At 41.1% G+C, this 25201-nt stretch overlaps 1 protein-coding gene across 1 annotated transcript; it reads right to left on the reverse strand.

The window, feature by feature from the left end:
* Window positions 1–2028: 2028 nt before the first annotated feature.
* cd82a (CD82 molecule a) lies at window positions 2029–23679 on the reverse strand. The gene is made up of 9 exons (XM_072660767.1): window positions 23570–23679; window positions 16743–16815; window positions 13426–13498; window positions 8750–8874; window positions 7708–7782; window positions 6827–6925; window positions 5589–5762; window positions 4943–5026; window positions 2029–3465 (listed from the first exon to the last, which is right to left on the reverse strand). The coding sequence occupies exons 2-9, from the start codon at window positions 16803–16805 to the stop codon at window positions 3388–3390; spliced, it is 771 nt and encodes a 256-aa protein (XP_072516868.1). The 5' UTR covers window positions 16806–16815; window positions 23570–23679; the 3' UTR covers window positions 2029–3387.
* Between the last annotated feature and the right edge of the window lie 1522 nt (window positions 23680–25201).

Below are 25201 nucleotides of genomic sequence, written 5' to 3' on the forward strand. Positions count from 1 at the left end.
TTTGCACACTGGAGTTAGCAAAGACCCTGTCTGTGTCTTACCATTTGTAGTAAAAGTAGATAAATAGGAAAACCATTCCCAAAAAAAAAGTGTACCCCAAGAACTTCGTAACAGCATAATATGCAGAGAAATTTGTTCATATATGACTAAAAGGGAATCCGTAAGAATCCGAAGAAATTCATAAGATTTTCACGAAGATATCACGTATATACAACTTACACTACAGCTCCTGTGGCTCTGCTTTGCCAAATAAGCACAATCTGTTTGCCATGCACTCAAAGAAGAATGGGGAAAGCTGCTGCTACTGTGGTCTCTACAGCCGTTCAAGCTGCTTTTCTCTGTTATGAAGCTTCTATAAAAGTTCATTTTAAAATTAATGGACTGGGTTTCATCAGTACTTCATGCAGATGCACGAGTATTAATCTATATTCAGTACACATTATATGAATCCTGATCTGTCTGGTCTTCTAGACGGATATGTACGAGTTCCTTTCAAAACCAGGCTGTAAATAGAACATTTTATTTTAAAAGTAATATAGCTAGAATTAAAATATATATATTATATTAGAATTACCAAAATTATTTCTATTTGCTAAATGGCAGAATAATGAGAGAGTGAATTTTTTATGATTATGTCATGTCTTTGGAGGCTTCTGCAACATTTGAGTTCATTAAACCTGTGCATGTATTTGAAGGCACACCTGAAACACGCTGCTTCTTTGTGTAACATTATTGGAAAGTCGAAAGAAATCAGCCAAGATATTCTGAAAGAGAATTGTGGACTTGCACAAGTCTGGCTCATCCTTGGGTGCAATTTCCAGATGCCTGAAGGTACCTCATTCATCTATACATACAATTATACGCAAGTACAAACAAGATGGGAATAGCAAGCCATCATACCGCTCAGGAAGCAGACAGGTTCTGTGTTCCATGCTTTGGTCCAAAATGTGCAGATCAACCCAAGAACAAAAGCAAAAGATCTCGTGAAGATGCTGGCTGAGGCTGGTAAGAGAGTGTCATTATCCACAGTGAAATTCAGCGATGGGCTGAAAGGCCACTCTACCAGGAAGAAGCCATTACTTCAAAAGAAACATAAAAAAGACAGATTAATGTTTGCAAATACACACAGGGACAAATACATTATTTTTTGGAGACATGTCCTGTGGTCTGTCCAAACTAAAATGTAACTGTTTGGCCATAATGACCATCGTTACGTTTGGAGGAAAAAGGGGGAAGCCATCCCAATTGTGAAACACTGGGGTGGCAGCATCATGTTGTGGGGTTGTTTTGCTGCAGGAGGAACTTTACAAAATAGATGGCATCATGAGAAAAGAACATTGTGTGAAAATACTGAAGCAACATCTCAAGACATCAGCCAGGAAGTTAAAGCCTGGGTGAAAATGGGTCTTCCAAATGGACAATGGCCCGAAGCATACTGCCAAACTGGTTACAAAGTGGCTTAAGGATAACAAAATCAGTGTTTCATCACAAAGCCCTGATCTCAATCCTATTGAAAATTTGTGTGTGAGCATGTGCGAACAAGGCGGCCTACAAACATGGCTCAGTTACACCAGTTCTGTCAGGAGAAATGGGCCACAATTCCTGCCAACTGTTGTGAGAAGCTTGTGGAAGAAAGATTTGACCTTCAACATTTGACCCAAGTCATACAGTGTAAAGGCAATGGTACCAAATACTACTGAAACTTTTGAATTTGAAGAAACTAATAAAAATTGCCTTTAAAATTTGAGAAAAAATGAGAAATTCCCTCTCATTATTCTGGCATTTAGCAAATAGAAATAAGTTTGGCAATCCTAATTGACCTAAAACAGGAAAGGTTTATTCTGATTTCATGTCAGACAGTGAGAAAAAATGCAATTGTGTCTTTTTATATAGTGTATGTAAAGATCTGGTTTCAACTGTGTTCATACAATGCATGAAGCTTCTCATAGTCCACTACTGCCACCTAGTGAACATCAGCAGGAAACTCGGCAGTATCCAACATTGAATGAAGGCCACTGACAAAAAAAACAGGGTGAGTTCAATTTATTGTAACAGATAGAACTTAACAGAGGTACATAGTTTAACAGTCAAAGTGTGTGATAATTACTTGGTCAAGACTGTATTCAAAATTTATCAAAATGTTTAAACATATTTCCTTGTACCATATAAAGGAAGAATTATTTTTCTGTAATCAAAATGATTCACTTCACAGGACAATTTATGCTTTATTTATCCCTTTACAAAGAACACAAAATAGTGTCCTGACCACACTGTCTCAGATTTTCTTTCTTTAAACACACAAAGATTAAAAATCCCTGATCTAGAAGAATCAGAAGACAAAAAAAAAAATCTGAAAATGCTGCTACAGAGATCACAGTCAAGTTAGAAAATAAAGAGATCAAGGTTCTACTTTCGTATAACACATTCAAAGAAATCAGAAGCAGGCAGTTCAGCTATAAGCAGTGTTCAAAGAAGCAGTCAGATTAGGAGTCAAGCAATATACTGGCAGAAAAATCATTGTTGCAGTCAGCTTTGAGGGGCTATATGGCAGAGTTTGGTTCTCTTCTCATCTCCTTAACAATACTGCCCAAAACCAAAAACCTTAAAAAAATTAAAAACTTAAAAATGCGCCCAAAACACGCCCATCTGTACAAAAAAAACTAAAACTGTGGTGGAAACATCAACTTATAAGAAAGGAGAAGTCTCGTATAACCTTAAAACGAACATGCTAAAGCAATGCAATGCTAAAAGTATATACAAACTAATAAAAACAAATACAACACAACCAAAAACACTAATGTACAGATAAAAAACACATCATGCAACAGATGTTAGCAATGAGTCTGACTGCTGTAAATTGTGAATTCCAAAAGCATGACCAACAGCCTCGGCATGAAGAGTGGCAGTGTGGTATAAAGTGAATATAGAGCTGCTGTAGAACTAGTCATAAGTCTACCAGTCTTTTGTTCCTTCAGGTTGGCAGCTTCCATGTTTCATCATTCTAGCTCTGTGTCACTATTTCTGACAGCACCTCAGAAATGACACTGAATACAGAGACCTAGATCTAGACTTTCCTTAAAAATTGTAAACAAGAAAGCGCACATTCTACCTAAATTGCCATATTTCAAAAACTGCAGACTTAGTGGTGCTCCCCATGGGTTTACATTATTTTTACAAAGACCCCAATATGTAGTACCAAAAATATTAGAACTTCTGCTATCCTTTCGATGACCTGTCTAATTCAGAGTAAAGCTTAGTTTTACTTTTGGGTGCATATAATGCAGTTTTATTTAACAAGTAAACTATAAAGATATTCAATAGACTTTATGTGAGAGTGTGTGTGAGCATGAATGTATGTGCATACACATATGTGTGTGTGTATCTTCTTCAGTACTTTGGCACTTTGGTGTAGTCTTCTTGGTGTACGCTCTTGCAAAGGCCCATGGACAGGATCATGCCAAGAAGCTGTGGGAGGAACAATCATTAGTCAGTGTGCTGAGCTGAGGCTGGAAATCTGGCACATGGGTGGAGCAATTTTCCACTCCAAAAGAGACAGTATTACGTTTGACACAGCATTAAGTGACAATGGGATGCAGAGTGGTATTGGAATCATATCAGACAGGACATACAGAATTGCTTAAAATCAGTTATTTCGAACTGATATTTAATGACGTGTTCATTATAAGAAGAAGCAGCATATTAAAGTGCTGCTGAACCGCTGTGCTAAAATGTCTTCATGCAATAAATTTTTACTGCATTTCCAACCCTAAAGCAATAAATAATATTGTCCAAAATTTCTTTGGAATGCCAATCTAAGCAGATTTAGCCAAGATTTCCACATTTTAGGTTATATTTCAGCGTCAACTTACATTTTAACAAACACCAATCAGCATTAATATTAAAACTACCTGTCTCCACCTCTGAAGGTGTCCTGTGGTATCTGGCACGAATATTCTTTAAGTCCTGTAACCTTTAAGATGGTGTCTCCTTGCACATGCACATACACTTAAAAATAAAAGTGATTCAACAACCTTTAATCAAGTGAAGGTTCTTTAGACCTTGAAAACCATTTAAAGCATTTTTTTAAAGAATGTGGTTTGGACTTGGAAGTTGTCCCGCACATCCCACAGATGCCCAGCGTGAGGTCTAGGAAATTCGGAGGCCAGGTCAACACCTTGGTCATGTTCCTCTAAGCATCCCTGAACAGATTTCGCCATTACTGAACACCACTAGTTCAGTTCAAAGTAACAACCACATGAATGCCAGGATCCAGAGGATCACACTGCTTTCGCCAGTTTGCTTTATTCCTATACTGCATCTTCTTCCCCAGGTAGGTGATGCACATGCACCCAGTCGCCCACATGATGTAAAAGACAACACAACTTATCAGGCCAGGTAAACTCTTTCCATTGCTCCATGGTCCAGTTCTGATGCTCATGTGTCTTGTGCTTTAGGGTTTTTGGTGGTGAACAGGGGTTAGCATGGGCATTCTGACTGGTCTGCGGTTATGTGGCCCCACAGACAGCCCCATAGGCAGTAAGCAGTGAGGCACTGCATGACTCAGATCTTTTCATCATGCTGCCTTTAACTTCTTTAGCAATTTGTGCTGCAGCTCTATACTGAGGAATCTGAGCAGACCGGCTAGTCTTTGCTGCCCCCGTGCATGAGTGAGCCTTGGGCGCCCATGACCATTTCGCCGGTTAAGCAGTTGTCCTTCCTTGGACTACTTTGTACTGACAACTGCATACTGGAAACACCCCACAACACCTTGTCGATCCATCAAAATTAGTGGTCTAGCCCTTGTCTGTGTTCACTTGCTGCCTAATATGTGTATCTAGATTATGTTACTCACTTCAATGTGTTACAGTGGTTTTAATGTTATGGCAATGGATGTATTTGTGTTGGTAGAGAAAAGCTACACTAAAGTGTACATATGAAATACCTCAATAACAGCAACCCCAAGGCAGATTCCTAGAATGACTCCATAGTTTGTGAAGAGCCAGCTCTCCACACTGGACACGCAGCCCTAAAGTATAACAGAAAGCACAGAGATATACTCCTACTAAGCAGCAGTCCATGATAAACAGCTTACCATCGTACAAACACGAATAATAAATAGCAGAGATGAGGAATTCACAGGCAATACATCACAAAATAAGAATTTCCTGCCTACAAATTATGGGTAAACAAATCAGATACTATACACAGATACACTGTCACTTCGTTGACTACTTATCCCAGTATAAAGGTGCTGTGGTTAAAAGAACGTTAAGAGTAATGCCGACGTGTTTTGATGATGCACCCTCCAGCAGAGTTGAAAATCCACCTTAACTTAACACACCCAATCCTGCTCCTCAAGATCTTCCAGAGAATCCGATTATGAAGATGTTACACTGGACTGTCTCTCCACAGAATCAGGTCAGGTGTTTGTGCCATGTAAGGCTGTGGAAATTCACTGATGCATTGCCACACTGCCACACAAGGCTGTATATTCCATTAACTATTCCACATCAATTGTTTCTTCAGTTACATTTGTGTATTCAAAATAAATAAAGTATATTTTGCTGAAATCGTTGCACTACTCCTACCGTATCATAAATGGGCCAGTCAGGAGTTTGGGCCTCGCAGAAGCCGGTGTCTGTGCCATTATCTCCAGGAATAGAGGTGTTGCGGCATGAGCAGGGGTACAGTGTCTGAGAGCTGTTCACAATCACAGGGTTCCCCAGCCAGTCATTTTGCCCATTCCAGCCACAGCAATGCATCTTTCACACAAAAGACACAAAGAGAAGAAAAAACAGAGCGTGAGTTATATAACATCATTAGCTTTTGACTTCAGTTCAGTTTTACTGTTACTTGGTGTCTGTTTGACTTTTAATCAGTCGAGGTGCGTACAGGTTTCTGTGTTTAACCAAATATCTGTTCATGAACTTTGATCACAAGATCCTTTCAAAAATGTCTTAAAGTGTACAATACTCAGTTTACAATAGTACAGTTGTTTACAGTCTGGCACTACTGTATACTGTAGACAAGATTATCTCAATGTTTTCCTCATTCTAGCACTCATTTTCAGGGCACTCATTTGAGCAAGATTAATATTTTTATACAAGCAACAAGTAATCTCTGTTCTGGGATGTTACCACATGATTACTTTGAATTGGTTGGTTAGACCAGCTTCTGTTAAAAGAGAACTTCCAAGGAAAGGAGATACAATTACGCATCCAATATTTTTTGCCAGTTGTGGTCTGTGGCAGGTTCCATTTCGCCCATCTTCTGGCCTCAAATGTTGCAATGGGAGTGAAAGACAACAAATTGTCCACTCTTATATATGGCACAAGATGGTGTTAAATCACAGCTGAAATAATGTAGGTGTTAAGAGCACTGGGTTTTTGATGACAGGGTTGTGGTTTCGATATCGGAGTTCGCCAAGCTGGCATTGTTGGGCCCTTGAGCAAGGCCCTTAACCCTCTCTGCTCCCTGGGCACCACAGCAAAGGCTGCCCACCGCTCCAGGCATGGTCACAGCATCACGGTGTGTTTTTTTTCCTCTCTAGTGTGTTTGCACTATGTGTTTACAGCAAAAGACTGAGCCCAATTCCAAAATGTCTCTGACCCTAATTCCAAAAATTCCCAGATTACAGATGACCTTGCTTAACGACATAAAAAGCGTTACCCTTTAGTCTGTGTTAGGCTGAGACTCCCTTACCATCAACACAAACAAGTGCTTCAACATTCCATAAGCATAAACTCACATAATAACAGTGTGTTTATCATGGTGATGCTTGGTAACTGACACCCACAGTGAATTTGCACGTCCATTTTCTACTTACATTCCTCTGGATGTAGTCCCAGGCCTGCTCCGTAGTCTTGTTCTGTCCGCGGTAGTTCTGCAGGATTTTGATCACAACGTTGGATGTCTCGTTCCTCAGCTGAAAGAAAGGAAGGTAGGTTTGTTCAAAAGTTAATAATGAAACTTCAGGTGCATGACCAGATATTCACTCTGTTGGCTGCAGAGCTAAAAGAGCCAATCTATAAGCATCATCATAACATGAACCCCATCCTTTCTTTGCCATAGACACGTTCCTTTACACACAAGCTTGCCTGAGACATGAACATGAGAGCAAAAAAGCATTTATATTGGAAAACCTTTGGAAAACTAGCTCTCTTGCTCCACAGTTATGTGTGTCTAGTCTCCACTTGGCAGGAAAAGAGCTTGCTTTTCAGTCCAAGTCTTTCTTCAATGACTAAATGATTCAGGGATAATATCTGTCTCCAAGTTACATTCCTGCTTTTCTGCCTATCCTGATCAGATGTTTCCCTTCAGCTCTTCTGGGAGACAAGAAGTTGGCGGGCAGTTTCAATAACCCAGTTTTTGTGTTTAAGTTAAAGTGAACACAACGGTCAGTATCCAGGTCCTGTGAAGACCCCAATGTAATGACCTGTACAAGCAATAGGGGGCAGTGTGCCTTTAAGGTCTGATCAAGACAGTGGAGCTCAAGGCCTTTTTGTATTGTTCCAGAAACCTAAACAAACCCGAACATTGACGTCTGTGAAAGCTGAGTGCTGGAAAATCCCACACTGTGACCCTGAAGCCTCTCCAGCCGAGGCACATGTGGCCCATATGTACATTTCTGGTATCATTTCTGGGGTATATTCTGAGGCCTGTCAAAAAGACAATGCTACATGATGATGGCATGCTGACATAACTCACCACTTCACGCTGGAAATATATAAGAACAGCTGCAGCCACCTGAGCAATGAGGATGAGGAGCAGGCAAGTGAAGTACTGTAAAACAAACACAAATTGTTAGCATTTGAGTTCTGCTACACTGGAAGACCGCAGCACACACATATCTGTACATATCTTCCGAAACAGAAAGACTTGTACTTGTTGCTTGTGAATAAATCTATTTAGTGTACTGGAACAAGAAATGAGTCATGGGTATGGATCCTTTGTATGTAGGACCGGACTGGGACCACTCATTATTAAAAGCTGGTAAACTGAAAGTGGAACTGATCTCTTTCTTCTTTGAATGCGCTCCTATCTGTGATCTGAAACTCCAGGCTTTGTTTTACACACAACAGCTGCAGTGAGCTCACTGTAAGTTGCGGTGGAAGCTTACAGCCACAGAGGAAAAACTGCATCAGGAAAAGTATTTTTCATGTTTAAGCTTGGTTAAGTTTAATGTTGGGTTGATTTTTTACAATGAAAACGGAAGGTGTGAGTTTTAACATCATGAAACCCTCACATCAGGTCTGATGAGCTTGTTATTAAACATTGCATTTAGGAATTGCCAGTTTTTAGGCAATAGGATGTAAAGACGTAGACTCCAGTGGCCCATTTCTTAAATCTCACAGGAGTTCTGGAGACCTGATCAAAGATTTACTGCAGTACATGGTGGAGTTCGAGGTGAAGATTCAGCTCAGGGCTATAAAAGGAGCATACAGAATAGCCTACAGGAGCAACCATGAGCTCTGAGGAGAAAGACTGCATTAGTGTTAATGTGTGTATGTTCCATAATTTTCTTTTGTGTGTGTCAAGTTCTGGAGGCATTAATGGCTTAAAATCCCCTCTGACAGACACAGAAACTACCCTAGATATACTGAATACAACTATAATAAACTTAAGCTGCATACTTATCAATACAAAAAGTATGGATAAGTCTTCCCCGATCAATTGATGTTTTGAATTTGCTCATTCCAACCCTATTTGTGTAAGTGAAAGTGTATTTGCATGCGTTGTTGTGTCTTACCAGTCCAAGCAGACAACGGATCTCATAGATGGCTCCCAGACAGCCCAGAAAGCCCATAAGCATGGAAAAGGATCCCACAGCAATCAGAATATAGGAGGCCACCTTTAGTGAATTGGATGAGTCCTCTGCAAAGAAATACAGTAGCACTTACAGCAATTTACATATTTCATACCACTGAAAGGAAGATTACATGAGAAGAAAAATTGCTATGCAAGTCATTTTCTGCACATGTTTGCTTTTACAAAAATATTTATAGAGTTTATAAAGCTTCAAGGGAGTACTTTGCCCAGCAAAAACAAAATCCACACAGCCTATTTAGAATGGATCAGCATCAAAAAAAGTGTTTTTTTTTTCCTTGGCAACAAGGCAACAGAAACTGCTTTCCTGCTTAGTATCCATTTTCCTTTTTTACACCTAGCAAAAACAGCCATGGTAAAATAATATATTTGACACACCAACAGTACCAGATGATCTTATTACAACCACATTTTTAGTCCAACTACTTCATCTACAACTGAAGCCAAAGCCATTGTCTCTGCTCCAGGAGAACGTCACAATCACGCCTGTTTTAGTCATGCTTGCAATGTGAGCAGTGGTGGCTCAGCGGTTGGAGCTCCGGGCTATTGATGACAGGGTTGTGGGTTCGATACCCAGGCTTGGCAAGCTGCCACTGTTGGGCCCTGGAGTTGGCTGCCCACCGCTCCGGGGGTGTGTGTGTGTGTTCTCACTGCCCCTAGTTGGTGTGCCTGTGGACACAGATTAAGCTTTGCGCACAAAATTGCGCTCATGGTAGGGAATCACAATTAAAAAACTTCTGACAGGTCTCAGTTTTGTCTGAAAACTTTTTTTGTTTGTTTAGTTTAAATGACTTTCCACCATGGTTGTGAGGACCTGGCATGATGGCGTACGCAGACAGATATTCTGTGGTTTTAGCTGGGAGAGACCAGTGTCTCTCATTGTCAGAGCGTGTTCTGGACCAGTTCCAAAAGGGCCTACACATGCTGTCGCCACGCCAGACCGAGGACCCTCTGTCTCAGTCATACAAACAAGCCGACAACACTGCGGTGGCTCCGCAGCAAGAACAACATCACCATGGGCAGCCTCACTGAACAATAGCACAGTGTACAGTAGCCCCGCGAAGGCCGTGAGCGAGTCTGTGTGACAATCACTTGCACTAGACACAATAGCACATCAGTTGACCTGATGTAATCAGCAGTACCAGTCCAAGGTGCGCCTGCTATCTCATTCTCCAGCATGACCGCATGCACCACAAATAATATGTTAATGGATAAATCAATCAATCAAGTGATGAGTCAAGGAAGATTTATGCAACTCAGCTTTTACTGATTGACACATTTAGGTCTTAGATCATTTAAATAAAATGCTTTTAGGAAACATTTTGGGAATTTTTCTTCTAACTAGTCTTTTAGGAGCACTGTTAATCTTTTAATCTATTCACGACCTGTACCCATTGTTAGAGCTGCTGTAAGCATACCTACTCACCTCTATAGAGATGTTCTGGGTACACTTTTGGAAAAACCCTTTTTAATGACACTGCAGGAAATTTTGAAAAACTACAGTTTTGTTGTGGTGGACTTTCTAATGACATATCTTGAAGGAATTTTAGAAAGACTACAGTTGATTTGGGGATTCTTTGTTTTGAGATGCTGATGTAAGCTCTGTAGTATTTATTAGCCTGTATCCTATAAACAAAGGATTGGTTGAGCACCACAGGGATTCCAGATTGCTGTAGGTTGTATTTACAGGGGTGTAGGTTTGTTCAAATAATAAAGGAATAGAAATAATGTCCAAAAATAATGTCTCTATAAATGCCCTTTCAGACATGCACATTAACTTGCCCAGAGGAGCTATATGTGTGAACGCAAACGCCAGCAGCAGTTATACTAGACATTACCCGAACTCTGTCCTGGCAGTCCCCTTGTACAAAGTCCGGGTAAAGTCCGAGTGAGTCCATGTGTGAATAAAGCAGGTAATTTTCCTAAGAATTCACAGTGGGTCATGTCGTACTTCAGCCACACGTTATACAGGCGTATAGAACTAGATGAACAGGAATAGTCCATCTTCTCATGAACTCAATTTGCCATAACAATCAATTAAAGAACCATGTAATCGCAATGCAAAAATGTAACTGAATGGAGAATCGGGGGCTGACGTCACATTCCTACATATTTGCTCATTGCATGCTGGTATGGCAGCGAGAGACACTGATGAACAAAAACAACCAAAAGTGAACTCTCCCAAACCACTAAGGCAGAGGGATACCATGATGTGCTTCAGAAACACAAATAACATAATAAAAGAGTACTTTGTGCAGGAATGCCCCTTAAATGTGGAGGTCTTGTGATTGTAATACATAACCATCTGAGCCTCCGTTTGGCCTAGTGAAGGAGCTCTGTGTTATGCTAGTCTGGAAAACTGCTGAGTTTCTCTTGCAAAATGAACTATATTGTAAATATTTTAAGCATGTTATTAACAGCATCACAATTTTGAAATATATACAGATTGGAACAGAACGTTTAGATATTGCCTTCTCAAAACATTTGGTAAATATTGTTCAGTTTAGCCACCATAAAATTCAACAACAATAGCCAAATAAAAGAAATTTCTTTACGAGAAGTCTCATTCTTAACAAAACAATTTCCTTGCTGTAAGGCTTACCACCAGACACAGTTAAAGTCAACCTCAAAGCTTTGGAGAGAGGAGCCTTATTGAAACATGAAAGCAAGGATCCTTGTTTGAATTATGTTCTCCATGACAACTTCTCCAAAAGGGCAGCACCAGAGTCAATAAATGTAAAAGGACGAGTGGCAGTGTTTCCTAGGTAAATGCAGTTGTATGTGCGATCTATGCGTTGTGTGCATACAATGTGAAACCAGCAGATGCTCCACTCGGCCTGTACGGCTGAAGTGTCTTGGTGCATAGCGGAAATGTGGAAATCCTTTGGGGATCATCAGGCTAGAGAAGGCTGCTGGTGCCTGGATTAGAAAAACAATGGTGTTCTGAAAACTCACTCTTTTTTAGAGATGGAGCGAGGGGGCTCCGTCGCCTATGGATGGCTGGGAGTCCAAGCGAACGGTCGACAGCCCCACACACTGCAGAAATGCGTGCGTCAGGCGAAATACAGGACACGGATGGGGAGAGACCCTTATGTCATCAATCTAAGCTTAGTTTAATCAGGGTTCACATTCAGCCCCATTCATGGCCAAAACATATATGGTTCCCTAAATGCTAGTGCAAAACTTTCCATGATGCCACCACCCTTAACTTGGTTTGCTGGCCTCGGTCAAGAGTTCTACACAGAGCATGCCTCAAGCTTTGAGATGCTCTCCATTAACCCTTATTCGAGGACGTGGCCATGCCAAACTGATGAACTGAGTGGATTGTTTGCGGCCTTCGCATTCAAAGCACAAACAATGTAAATTTGTGCCAACTGCCTTTAGCCAAGAAGTTGAGAAGCTTCACTGTGGCCTCATTTTCATTTGGACATTTTCATGTCTGTCTTCATGTGAAGGAGAACGTGGGAGTGATTACGCAAGAGAAACAGAAAGAGAGAGAAAGAAATGAGAGCCACATTCTTTTCTTCTGCAGATATACTTGCTCACCAATGTTAATTTGTTCTCACCGATGACTAACGTAGCTAGATGGCCGATCTGAGCGCTGACGTGATGCATGGTAATGAGCGAGCGGCTAAATGAGCCCAGTGTGGCGCGGGCGCAGCACCTGCACACTGCCTCAGACGCCCTACGTCACCCACAGGCCCTGCCTGGCTCTCACTGCCAGCCTGGTTAGCTGGGTTCACTCAGCTTGGCCCATGAACGCGGGGCTGTTCCTCAGCCAGCGCCAGTTTTCTTGGCCACATTTGGATAACGCAGACCCACTGACCCAGAGCTGCCTGCAATGGCCTTCGAGATGGAAAACAGATCTGTGCATGTGCGCATGTATGTGTGTGTGTCAGTAAGTAAGAGAGAGAAAAAGCAAAAAGAGAAGGCACAGAGAGGGGGAGAGATGGTGATGAGAAATTCAGAGACCATCCGAAAGGGTCTGTCCAACAGACCGCGTCACGTGGTGCTACGAAGACACGAACCAACAGCGATCATCAAACAAAAGCAAACCAGAGACAGATGGTCCAGTAAAAAAGTTCTGCACTACTGAGTCACAACGCCGAGAGGTTTTTTGCTCAGAGCTGTGATAGGATAAGAGCTAACAGGATCCCTCACTAATGAGAGCATAAAGAAAGAAGATCGGCTCCTCTAACCACTTCCTCTGCTCCTTTGCTTCTTAATGAGCACAAAGTCGCAAGGGAATCGAGCATACATTTACTGTCATACCACAACCCCTTTTTTGAAATGTTGTGTGAACATTTAATGACAAATGGAATACAAATGGTTCAAAATGACTCTCATTACTCTAACCTACATTTTAATGTACAAAGTTGATAAATATTTCCTGCCATTTAATGGCTGTATTATGGAAGTGAGAATATTCACTTTTACAAAATGCAGTGCAAATTAAAACAGTGGAAAATACCCATCCAAATATAACGAGGTTATCAGGACTCCAAGTATACTGGAGCACTTCCACATGAATTACTGGATGTCCTCTTTCGCATAAGGGGGGCTACTTGGGTTACACTAAGAATACAGACACTGACTTACGCAAGACTGCAATGAAGCTTTGATTGTCCAAGAGGATCCAGAGTCCAAAGCCCATAATCAGGGCTCCAAATATCTGCAGAGAGAGAGAGAATAAATTAATCACACAGTGGGGCAGAAGGGGGAGCAAGGGGCCCCACAATTTCAATTTACAAGCTGCAACTTGTTCACTCCAAATCTTTTGGAAAAGACTGAACTGTGTGTGAAGTTTGCAAGCATGTGTGTGCATGTGCACGTATGAATGTGTTGCATGCAAAAAATGGCACTACATGTAAGACACCAGAATTGTCTGCTTGCGTGTGCGTGCATGCATATTGTGTATGTGTGTGTGTGGGTGTCTGCCAGAGTGTGCTAGAGACACTAATCCTAGCCTGTAGGGGATTGAGCTGTGTGCTGTTCTGGGCTCTAAGCACAGGGTTCCAGACCCACTCTTTCTCTCTCTCTCTCTCTTCCCCCTCTGTACAGCACTAACATCTGGAACTGATTTGGCCATGCCTCTGCGTGGCAGCAGGAGGAACGAGGGGTTGAGAGGGAGGGTGTTACAGCGGATGTGGCCTCAAGTCGAGAACACCATCGCTTGCCCTAAACGCACCCTATCAGTCTTCTGCCGCCACTGTGCAGCTCACGGTTCAAGTGATTGGAGTTCCTTTTGCCAGTCCTCAGTCTACCTATTCACAGCATGTTTTATGTGACATCTGGGTCTTTTAGAACTGATGTGCTGGTGGGGGGAAGGGTGTTTTTAGGGGCTTCTTAGACAATAAATATCTGTATCCAGAAGACTGGCTGCTCAGGCCTTGGAGATTGTTTTGTAAGACAATGTTTATGTTTATCCAGGGACTGAGATGTTCTGCTGAAGGCTTCTATCAGGACGCTTTTGATGTGTTGAGCAGAACTGAAAATGAAAAAGAGAGCTTGGGTAAAGAGTATAAACTCCTAGACAGCATGCTATCGGAGTAATGTGCTTGTAACCTCTCTCTCATTACCAACGACACACTCTTATTTTACATGATGTAAACAGATGCATACAGGTCAGTAGATCTTTCTCCATCCACTGATTTCTTTTCACACATCTTCATTTAGAGACTCTTTGATGTATGGTCAAATATGATTCTTTCTGGTGAAGGACGCTGTGACGTGATAAGAACTGATTGGTGCTAATCTTCAAGCTGTTGGAGCAGCCAGAGGGGAGCCCATCATGGCCATTGGAGCTGAACAACAAGATGTTTAATAGACACTATTTATGTAGTCATATTGATAGGTTTGATCCAATAGTTTTACTGTATATTTAGTCATTGGTATTACATTCTAATAATATTATTATTATTTATGTGCCTGTAATGCTAAAACAATTATTCAAGCTGTAAACTTGGCTCGTCACATAAAATATTTAGTGACTGAGGGGAAAAAATTACATGGCACTAGTTTGTTAAAATACATGGGCAGATTCCAGATCAGTGGTGCTGCATGTCGATGTTGCTTGGAGTCAAGACTGCAATTAACCCAACCACTGCTCTTTCACCTCATTTTCAGTACAGCTTAACCCCACAGGCCAGGACAATCCTAGAGAGAGACAGATTCTTTAGGCATTAATATTGCCCTGAGGCACAGCTCTGATGCAAACGTGGGTGTGAGGGAAGGCCCTGTCACAGCTCACAGTCCAAATACATGGTGAGAATGCTGTAGCTCCTGTGAAGGATCATGCCCTGTGATTTAGAGGGTGTAAGCCTGGATAAGAGGTTTCATTTGCTCTGAGTGAGGGCAAAGCCAGGGAGGCTGAACACTGCCGGGGAACCAGAGAGAGTGAGAGAGAGTGAGAAAGAGAGCTTCTTTAGTTACAAATGGGAGATGCTAGGCTAAAACTGCACTGGACAAAAAACAAACACTGAACATAGATTGTCACCTATTTTTTATTACATGTGCAATTACATTTATCTAAATTTATATAAACTGTTACATTAATCACTGGTAATTGCAAGTATGAATAAACATCTTAAATGATGTGCAAAAATACGTTCTCAACATTTTATACTTTTATATAATGCAAACATACAACAACATGTAATGCAACATGTTTTCAATGTTTCGGAAATACACTCCAAATGTTTGTGGACACTTCTTCAAATGAATGCACGCTGCAAAAGCATAAACACACTGCTTGTCTACTCCCTATAGGTGAGGGCTAGAGGGTATAAAGCTGTGGAACTGTGTACTCTGGAAGGATTGCACTCCATTCAATACTTTTGGGATGAGTTGAACATCTAACATGCTGAGCTCACTAACACTTTTGTCACAGAATGCAATCAAATCCTTATAGCAATGTTCCAGTCCAGTAGAAAAACATAGAGAATGAATAGAGACAGTTACTCCAACAAAAATAGGATGAACTCTTTTTTTAATTTCCTGATTTTGGAACAAACAACAAATGAACAACGGCCCCAATACTTTTGTCCATACAGTGTATGTGAATGTCTTGATCAAAGGCTCTTATTGGCATGCTATGCTTAACTGTGTGACTCAAGCCTTAGGCTTTCAGTCTGAAGGGCAGCAGTGTTACCCACTATGCAACTTTAACCATTACAATGTCCAACACTGGAGCAAGCGCTATTAATGTTAAGATAAGGCAGAGAATGAAAATTGTAGCAAACAACCTCATTCTCTCTACTTCAGAAAGCAATCTCAACATCTTGGTGTAGATAGACGGTATGTATCCTAGCACTAATTTAGGAGCTGAACATGTAGTCTAAATTGAGACTCCAACAGCGAACACAGAATCCATTTTCAAACACAAAACAGTACAATAACTGTAATGCTTCCAAGAACATCAATGCTGCATGCTGGGAGAATGGGAGCACACGGCTGATGGAGGGAGCGCTGTTAAAAGCATCAAGCGTGCCTAACGCAGGCTGGAGAAAGGATCAGCTTCTCAAAAACACAGCAGCTGGAGGAACTGGGACACCCAAAAGGGTACACACTGAAACCCTGCTCAACACGTTCATTTCATTATGCATAAATGAGTGTGTTGGAAGAGAGCCTGTATGTTAATGCTACTTAAGTCATTTGAATTTAATGGATTTGAAACCTGTTATTATTCAGATTAGGTGGTAAAGTGCTATGAGAAGCAACAACTACAGCAGAACATAGACGGAAAGTGCTTGAGTGTTCACCTATTAACTTGTAATTAATCATTAATTCATTAAGAAACACGCTTGACTCTTTGGAAATCTATAGATACCAGAAAAGCCCTAAGTACAGGTATGTTCCCTTAGTACAGGTATGTTAATAACAATATTGTCAGTATTCACAAAAAGAAAGAGACTTACGAAGAAGAGGAGGTTGAAGAGAAACAGAAAGTACTTGGTGGCCGTGATGCAACCTTTCCCCATTTTGTGGACTCTAAAAAGGACAAAAACAGAGGACAACAGTAAGTAAAACTGCAGCAAAATCACATGTAGCACACACTGCAAACAGAAAAAGCGCATAAAAGTCATTACCATACTTAGAGAGAAATGATCACGGCTCTAGGGATTTGGCTTTGTAAAAGCCATTTGTCACCAGAGACAAAGATTAACAATAGCAGATTCAAAGTTAAGCTGGCCTTTGCTGGACCTAAAGGGTTGGATTACTGGAATGATGTGAGCTACATAAAAGCTACACCTCTTTGCACAACCTCCATATAGCTACTCCATCACATCCACAAAAAACGCACTTAAAAAGTCAATACATTACAATACAATACAAAATATTCTCAGCTGAAACACTGGATGCTACATTCTGCCAGTGCTAAATCGACACTGCTACTGTTTCAAACTTAACACCGGCACATTTGCTGTGTATGATGAGATACAGGTCGTGGTTAACACATTAGACCAGACACTATAAAAGCACTTTTGACAACATTGTGCTTTGACAAATACTGTACTGTAAAAGACTAGTCTAAACAGAGATGTTATTGATTTCTCAGGAGATATTTCAGATTCAGAAAGTTCAGATTAGATATAAGATGAAACACTATTACAATTAAGGGAAAGTATTGGAAAACAAGTTACTCTATTTCATAATGGAGAGAAAGACTCCTTCACTATAATGCAAGACTTCTAACAACCTTGCACAACCTGGTAGACCAGCTTAACTGTCCCAATCAGATAAACAGTACTTTCATCCTTGAGAGACAGAAGAAAAATCATGAGCTTTGCTTTAGATCTGAAAACGATATTTCTGTCCATCGGTGGGGCAGATCAAAAAGCTCTTACTGAGAAAAAATCAGAACATCTGCAGTCTAAGCTGCTGAAGCTGGCGGTGTTGTTAAAACATTAGACAGAGCACCCTATAGTCCAGACCTTAACATTGCATATCTTTGGGAGGACTTGGGATGTGAGAAGCAGAAACTGTAATGACCAATTTTGACACAATGTATGTCAAAAAGTGAAAACATGTTTTTGTGTGACATGACTTGAGTGATATGCTGCTAAGAAACATGAGTGGATAAGGACAAACTCCTCTGTGCTCCACTCTGATAGACTACAAATTGAAACATTAACACAAGGCCTTTTTTTAAAGCACTTTTTATGAGCTGAATTGAGACACCACTGAATTGTATTAAAGCATATGATGAACTGTGTGAGTTATTACACCTCTACAATGTTGTCCATCCAGTATGCACAAACAACAAGAAACAGAAAACCCTATGAAGCAGGTGGAAGCAAAGTCTAAAGGATGGTTCAATATTCTCTCCTGTTGTCTGTTATACAGTGCAGCCTTGCACTGACCCACATTCTGCTTGCTGTAAATGGGTTAGTGTTATTATGCAGGTCCGCTCGTGCCATTTGGAAGGCCAATGAAGAGCAGTGTATGGCACACTTTGGCTGTCCCACTGTCCTCTGATGGATGGAAAGTATTGACTGCACACTTGCAGTTGCACAGTGAACTGAAAGACACAGAAGAGAGCCACTAACACAGAACTGCGTTTACTAGTAGGAGAACACAGATATGCTGTGCGGCAGCCATTAATGGTCAACTACAAGAAGAGCGCTTTGAGCCTTCTCCCAGTGGGCAACAGGGACTTTTATGTTGTCAGCCACTGAAAGAAACTACACAGCTTATGCAGAGGCTACAGAGGGCCATGTTAACAGCAGAACAGCGGTGTGCATGCAAGGATCAAACATTTTGATTTGCTGTGTTATGTGTGAAGAGATTCATTGTTATTCATTTTCAGTGGGACACTGCATGACAAAATAATAATGGTCAATGGATGTAAACAAAATCGCTGCTTTTTCACCAGTTGGTAAAAAGTGATGTGAAAGTCATTGGTTGGAAAAAGTAATGTGGTGTAGAAAGTTATGGGGAAGTATCATGGTTTGGTTTGTTATTGTCAACCTTTTCAGTACCCAAAAAAATCCACTGTTCTTTAAAACATGTATGTCAGGTTCCAGAACAGGTTCAAGCAATGTGACTACTGTGCATTCACACTTTTGTGACAATTCCTATTGTGATGAAATGATATATTGTGCAGCCTTACTGCAGACATTAGCTTTTTGTCTCATTAAACACACCTGGCTTAACTCATGAGCTAATAAGCAAAGCCTTAATAAGCTGAAGTGTTAGTAAAGGGAAACGCTAATCACTACAGAGCTGTGGCCCAGAAGGAGACCAATCTGAAACACAGTGCCATGCAGACTGTGTCCCAATGACATGTTACACATATAGTAAGATATAGACTACATACTATTCATAATAGTGTGGTTTGCAGATTAGTACGGGAAGTGGTGAAGCGTTGCTGTGCCAACATACATCACTAAAGCTGCACCTGCATTATATCATATCTTTTTCTTTTCTAATTTTTGTCAGACTTAAGTACCTCCACACTTTCGGTATCGCATTGCATTATGGGATAAATTGTGTTGTAAACACACTCAAAATCTGTGCTGAAACTATGCCTACTACATGCGAAAAGCCAGATCACTATATTGGACACTATAAAGAATAAACAGATTTTAACAAGTTAGTGTTATTGCTGCGCGAGGGCTGCCAGACTGCTACAGTGGTAACTGTAAACCAAACCAACATAGCTTAATAATATGAAATAATAATAATAAAAATATATACATATATGGCAGAACTATGCAAAAGACTACAGCAACAAAACTGTCATAAACAGTCTAATTGATATTTGTGATATACTGCACGCGAATCTTCAAACCAAACAACGCAATGAATTACGGATGTTCCATGTCCGTTTAGTGTATTATATATCGTTCATACATCATTCGTATATTATGGTGCATTGTGGGATTGTTACAGTGCACTGACAATTTAGCACTGCATTGACCACTAAAAAACAGCTGGAATTAGTATTAGTAATTAGCACTCAATGGGGAAACACCCAATGTGAAATAACCTGAGAATGATGCTATAACATTATTATCCATTTGTTGTAACACTTAATACTTTAGGGGTTCGTGGTAGATGCAAGCATTGAGCAAATTGAGCACTTTCAATTTCAACTAAATAGCATATTAAATTAATTTAACAAGGCCCACCATTAAGACTTCCTGTACACATTTATGTGCCATGTGCCCAAAACTATATAAACAGCATAACTTACAATGACCATATTATAACCTCTCTTTTCCCCTAAGCAGAACTTAGGGATGAATAGGCATTTGGGGTGTGGTTTTAGTGAAATCACAAAAACAATGAATTCATCTTCCTGATTTTGCAGCTTAGTATAATATATGGACTGGAAAGTAAATGTAAAAAGTAAATGTAGTATGTATTGAAAGTGAGGTCATTTCATTTTTCCTGTTGATCTGCATCACAACCTCAACCTAAAGCCTAAACTTTCAGAAGATGTTTTATCAAAACATTTGTTAACAACAAGGGGACCACGTAGTCAAAGTGGTCTCTAAAATGTCTCAGATGATGATTTTCTCCACAAAAAATCCACTAGATAATCCAGTACCAGAAAGGCATCTCTGCAGCTCATCATAGCGGAAAGTGCTGGAGCTCTTTTGGCAGCTCTTTTTTTCTCCCACTCAGCCATCCTTATAAAAATCTTCTTGGCTCATTTCCCTCTCCTTGTGTCACAGATGTTAACATTTGACTATTTTCAACCCTTAAATATCCCCTGAGAGCATGCTAATGGTCTAAAGTATCACATTACCTCCACAGTTTTGTCTTTTATTTTGATTTTCATTTATCTGTGAGAGCATGTTCCTTACTCTTTACCTCATTTCCTAAACCATATAGAACAGTGAGGACTAAACACTAAACAAAGTGAAATACCTGATCAAGCAATCTGAATAAATCAGGGACAAGGCCTTTTCTGGGTAGTTCTGAGTGTAATACACAGGAAGGCCATTATTTCTCCATATGCGTAGCTCAGTGATTTGTATGTGTGGTTACACCAGGCTTGCAACTGACTCCTCCTCCGGGGCAGGCAGTCACTAAAATGTGTGCCACAATCCACTTACTAAAAATTTAATTAGGCCAGCACAACACATAGAGTGGATCATATTTCTCTGCTTGTCACAGTTTTCTTTCTCAGCACTTCCCTCTCAGCTTTTCCCCCCAAAGTTGGAGCAACACAATTAAAGCACGACTGTGCAGAGCCCAAATCGGGCAGATGGCCTTATGATGCCATGTGTGAAAAGGGATAATGTATTTCAGGTGTGTATGTGCTTGTGCATCTGGCCTTTTGGGGGAGTAAGTGAAAGATCCTAACAGCTTCCCTAAGGGGCAGCCAGGCTTCGTTCTCAGTCTGAAGTTCATCAGCATTCAGCTCGTCTACCCAGTGTACACCGAGGCGCTGGTTAACACCACATGGCCTTTCCTCCTTACAACCCCCCTCCACACACACACACACTCAGAGAGACAGGGCCAGCTTTGATTTCCCACCACAACAATGGCAGCTTTCAGCGACGCTTTTCACAGCTGACAAAAGGAGAAACTCAACACACTAAGGATGCACTCTAGCTTAAATTTACCATGCCGCACAATGAGGCCCAGATAAGATCTCAGCCTTCAAAACGCACAGCGTAAAATTGTTAGGCTATCCCGAAACCAGCCTGACACACAAAAAAAGAAGCCCACAGATTTCTCAGCCAGGCTAAACGAGACTGCTTTATGTGAGGTTGCTGAACTTGACAGCGAGCGGCCCCACAGATGGCCCGACCCAGCACCCCCATGAAAGCAGAACGATTGCACGGCTATCGAAAGCCCATCCACTCTCTTGCCACCCGAGACAACTTAATTCAGTCTCCAGCATGCCAAGCACGTTCCTATGGCAACCATACAGCGGAGGCGAGAAGGAAACCAAGTGCCTCCTCTTGAGAAAGCAAACAGTCTCACGCTCTGCAGTTACTGACAGCATGTAAACAGGAGAGAAGAGAAGTGCCCCACGCAGAGTCAAGTGCCCCACGCACAGCCCTGCGACCTCATCTAGCCCCACTCACTTCGGCCAGGAACAAGGCCCACATTCTTTTAGGGGGTTACTTTCAGCATGATCACAGCCCACAGCTGCAACTGTCAGAGGTGCTGCATGAAAAACAAATGATACTATGAACACATCAAACTGAAAACAGAAAGTAAAAGAGCAACCAGCAATCTTTCTGCATAGACGTAAAAAAAATAGCAGGACTGCTGTGCTCAGATGTGAAAGTCCCCCAGGAAAAGGGCAGAGCAAGTGAAAATGAATCTGTGAAGTCTGTCAATTCACAGATGTAATACAAACAAAGATCCTGCTTGAGTAATAACCATGGAATGCAGTTAGACTGGAAGTTTGTGTGACTCCCATCACAGGGTCAACATGAGGAAAAATAAGAGTGCCGCTCAAGTTACATTAAAACCGGCAGATCCACACATACATATGGGGGCATTTTTATAGGACAGCACTAATAACTGTCCACCACAGTAACCTGGGGCCTAGACATTCTTCTCTTCCGATACTAATACTGAAATTGGCATCAGCTGACACCGACACCAATCTTTGTTTTCCTCTAAAAAAACCTTCCAACCTTGAGGTTTTTAAAACTAAACAGTAAAATATGAATCACTTTACTTAAGATGAGCCTCTAAAAGCAGGTTATCACTCTCAAACCATCCCACAGGGAACAAATGACGACCCATCAGCCCGATACCCATTGATATCGACATGCCGCCTCTAGAAGGCCATATCTGGGTTCAGTTCCTGAAGGCAGCTGTGTGCTCCGTGCTGAGGCAGATTCCCAGCAACTGTGGCCAACCGAGAGCAGACCATGAAAGCTGACCTACATACACAGTAATATTTCCACCACCTCGTAACGAGTGCATTAACCCCCAGTGAAAGATGCCCCATTCATTAATTAACAAAGCTAAAAAATAAAAAATAATAAAAAAGCCTGCCAGGGGTTTGTCTGTTCAGTCGCCAATGCTGATTAAACGATCAGGTTCAAGTGGAAGAGGAATGCAGAGGAATGCAGCGTCGCCTTTACAGTTGCTGACCCCTTAACACGGGGGCTGTCAGACAGTGCACAGCCTACATGGAGCATCAGGGAGTATTCCTAGGGCGAACCTAACACATGTAAGACCTTGCAGAGAAAACAGAGAGGTTAATGGAGTAAATACTGTACAGATGGCTTCAACACTGCAGACTGAAACATCTGCTGCAGTTCAAAGTTGCCAGCCTCGCGTCTTTCTCGTCACCATTGCTTTGTTATAAACTGCAGCACTTCAGATTTACAGGCTGTGAAGGTCGCTTTGGGACTGTTACACACAGAAAGCTCTAGGCTATGAAATTAATCCAACTTGGCTTTCGGTTTAGACGACTGTTTTCAATTCACACAGCCTGCTTGTGTGTACTCGGTGCGCTGAGTGGAGGCAGTTAGTGCTACATAGTGTCGTTAAAAAAGAAATAGCTAACACACAAGCCCAGGCCAGTAACCGTCCACCTGAGGTAAACGACACACGTTACCACAGAAGTTCACATTTCGCCTCCCCGACAAAGTCATGAAGTTAGTCCAGTCTTCTCAGAGCTGAAGACTTAACGCGGTGTGTTTCCGAGAAGGTTATCCTAGCTAGCCAAGAAAATAAAATCTATCCTGAAAACAAAGTCCAGTACCCTTCGTGTTTTGCCGTAGTGAACAGCCTGTAAAGCGGATAAGCAGATACTCACGTTTTTGTCGTAGTTGTGAGAATGAGAAAATCACGGCAGCTGTAAGCCTGGGAGCTCTGTGTCCAGCGTGAGAACGTGTTGAGGGGCTCTACTGCTGGCGCTGTGAGATTCGTGAGCAAGTCATTCTTTTGAACCGGTTCTTTTCCAGTGAACCGACTCAGTTGAACCGATTCACCAATCCGACCGAATCATACATTTCATTTTTGCTACACTGACTGACCACTGTTAACGTTAAACGGATATAGCTGGACACTGGCAACTTTTCGGCGGCTCTGTGTTAACGCTGCATCAAATGCTTCATTAAAAACGAGGAATATGTGCGTTTTAAAATGAACCGAATCCAGGAGCATTTATGACAACCTCTCTGAATTCGCGTATATTTGATCTCATTCGGTTTATTAGGTTTATGCTTTCTGTTTATTGTTATGTATTATAGACCTGTTTAGGTATATGTGCTGAACCCAGTAATGATACTATTAACCTGTCTCGCTCGATTATAAGTTAGTAAAAGGAAATAAAGTTAACTTAATCTACAAATTAAAGAATGAACTGAACTTTTGAATGACTCACTGAATCGCACATGTAAAGAATTGGCAATAGCGCGACCAAAGAGCGCTCTCCCTCTCCACCCAGCGGCCAACAAGCAGAACTCCACTGAGGGGAAGCGATTGCTCACACCAAGCTTATTGTAACAGAATGAGAGCTATGACACATGTGTGCTTTCCACCACAAAGCAAACTGTAACAGGAAATGTTTCAGAGAAGTGGAGTGTAGGCGCAGATAAGAAAATGTCTTAATTGAAATGACAGAAAACACCTTGTGGCAATTATTCTCCTGCAACTGGTTGCATATAATCCCTTACAAAAAGTATATCCAGTTAAACTATGTTTAGTAAAAGAAGATAACACAAAGTACTGTTTTAAACCAATAATTTTTTAAATATTTTTTGACAATATTGTAATCTTGCTTACTCAATCAACCAATTAAACAAAATGATCACATTGTGGCCAATTAAAGACACCCCCAGGCTTAAGTACTGCTAGTCCTGTAAAGTCTAAACATCACCTTTCCAGCAATGTGAAGTAGACGTGTGGCATGCTTTTATTAAAGGAATCTCTGCTCTGGTGAGCCTTCCCAGAAGCATCTGGCCCACCAGAATTCCCCCAAAAGAGCACAGCAACAACTCATCCAAGAAGTCTTAAAAGAACCCAGTGGAACATCTAAGGAACTGCAGGCCTCACTCACCCTAAATCAGGTCAGCGTTCATAATTCCACCATTAGAACGTGGCGTAAAGCGAACACAGCATTTACACAGCTCATTTACATATGGATAATTCACAACTTTGTCCATAAGGCTTTCATGCTTTTAATTAATGATTCATTATCACCCACTGGTCAAAATATTACCTTATCATGTCTTATTGTAATTATCTATAGGTCATCAGATTTTAATGCCATTAGTACGTCTATATCCACCAATAATCCTGTATTCTCTAATGACCACATTAAAAATGTGTCTATGTTCTAGTGCTGTTAACAATGACAACAAAGTTTATTTGATAAAGTGAGTCATCTCAAAGCAACCAAGTGTTGAGACAGCAATGTTTACTATCTGAGGTATGTCTGATGCTA

This window comes from Salminus brasiliensis, chromosome 17, assembly GCF_030463535.1.
Source record: "Salminus brasiliensis chromosome 17, fSalBra1.hap2, whole genome shotgun sequence".
In the NCBI taxonomy this organism is placed as follows: Eukaryota; Metazoa; Chordata; class Actinopteri; order Characiformes; family Bryconidae; genus Salminus; species Salminus brasiliensis.

Excerpts from the sequence above, each read along its gene's own strand:
- cd82a (XM_072660767.1), bottom strand. The coding sequence starts at position 16,805 with ATGGGGAAAGGTTGCATCACGGCCACCAAGTACTTTCTGTTTCTCTTC. Across the intron at positions 5,763-6,826 it reads GGGACTACATCCAGAGGAAT|ATGCATTGCTGTGGCTGGAA; the intron begins GTAAGTAGAAAA and ends TTTGTGTGAAAG. Across the intron at positions 3,466-4,942 it reads TTGGGGTTGCTGTTATTGAG|CTTCTTGGCATGATCCTGTC; the intron begins GTATTTCATATG and ends TTCCTCCCACAG.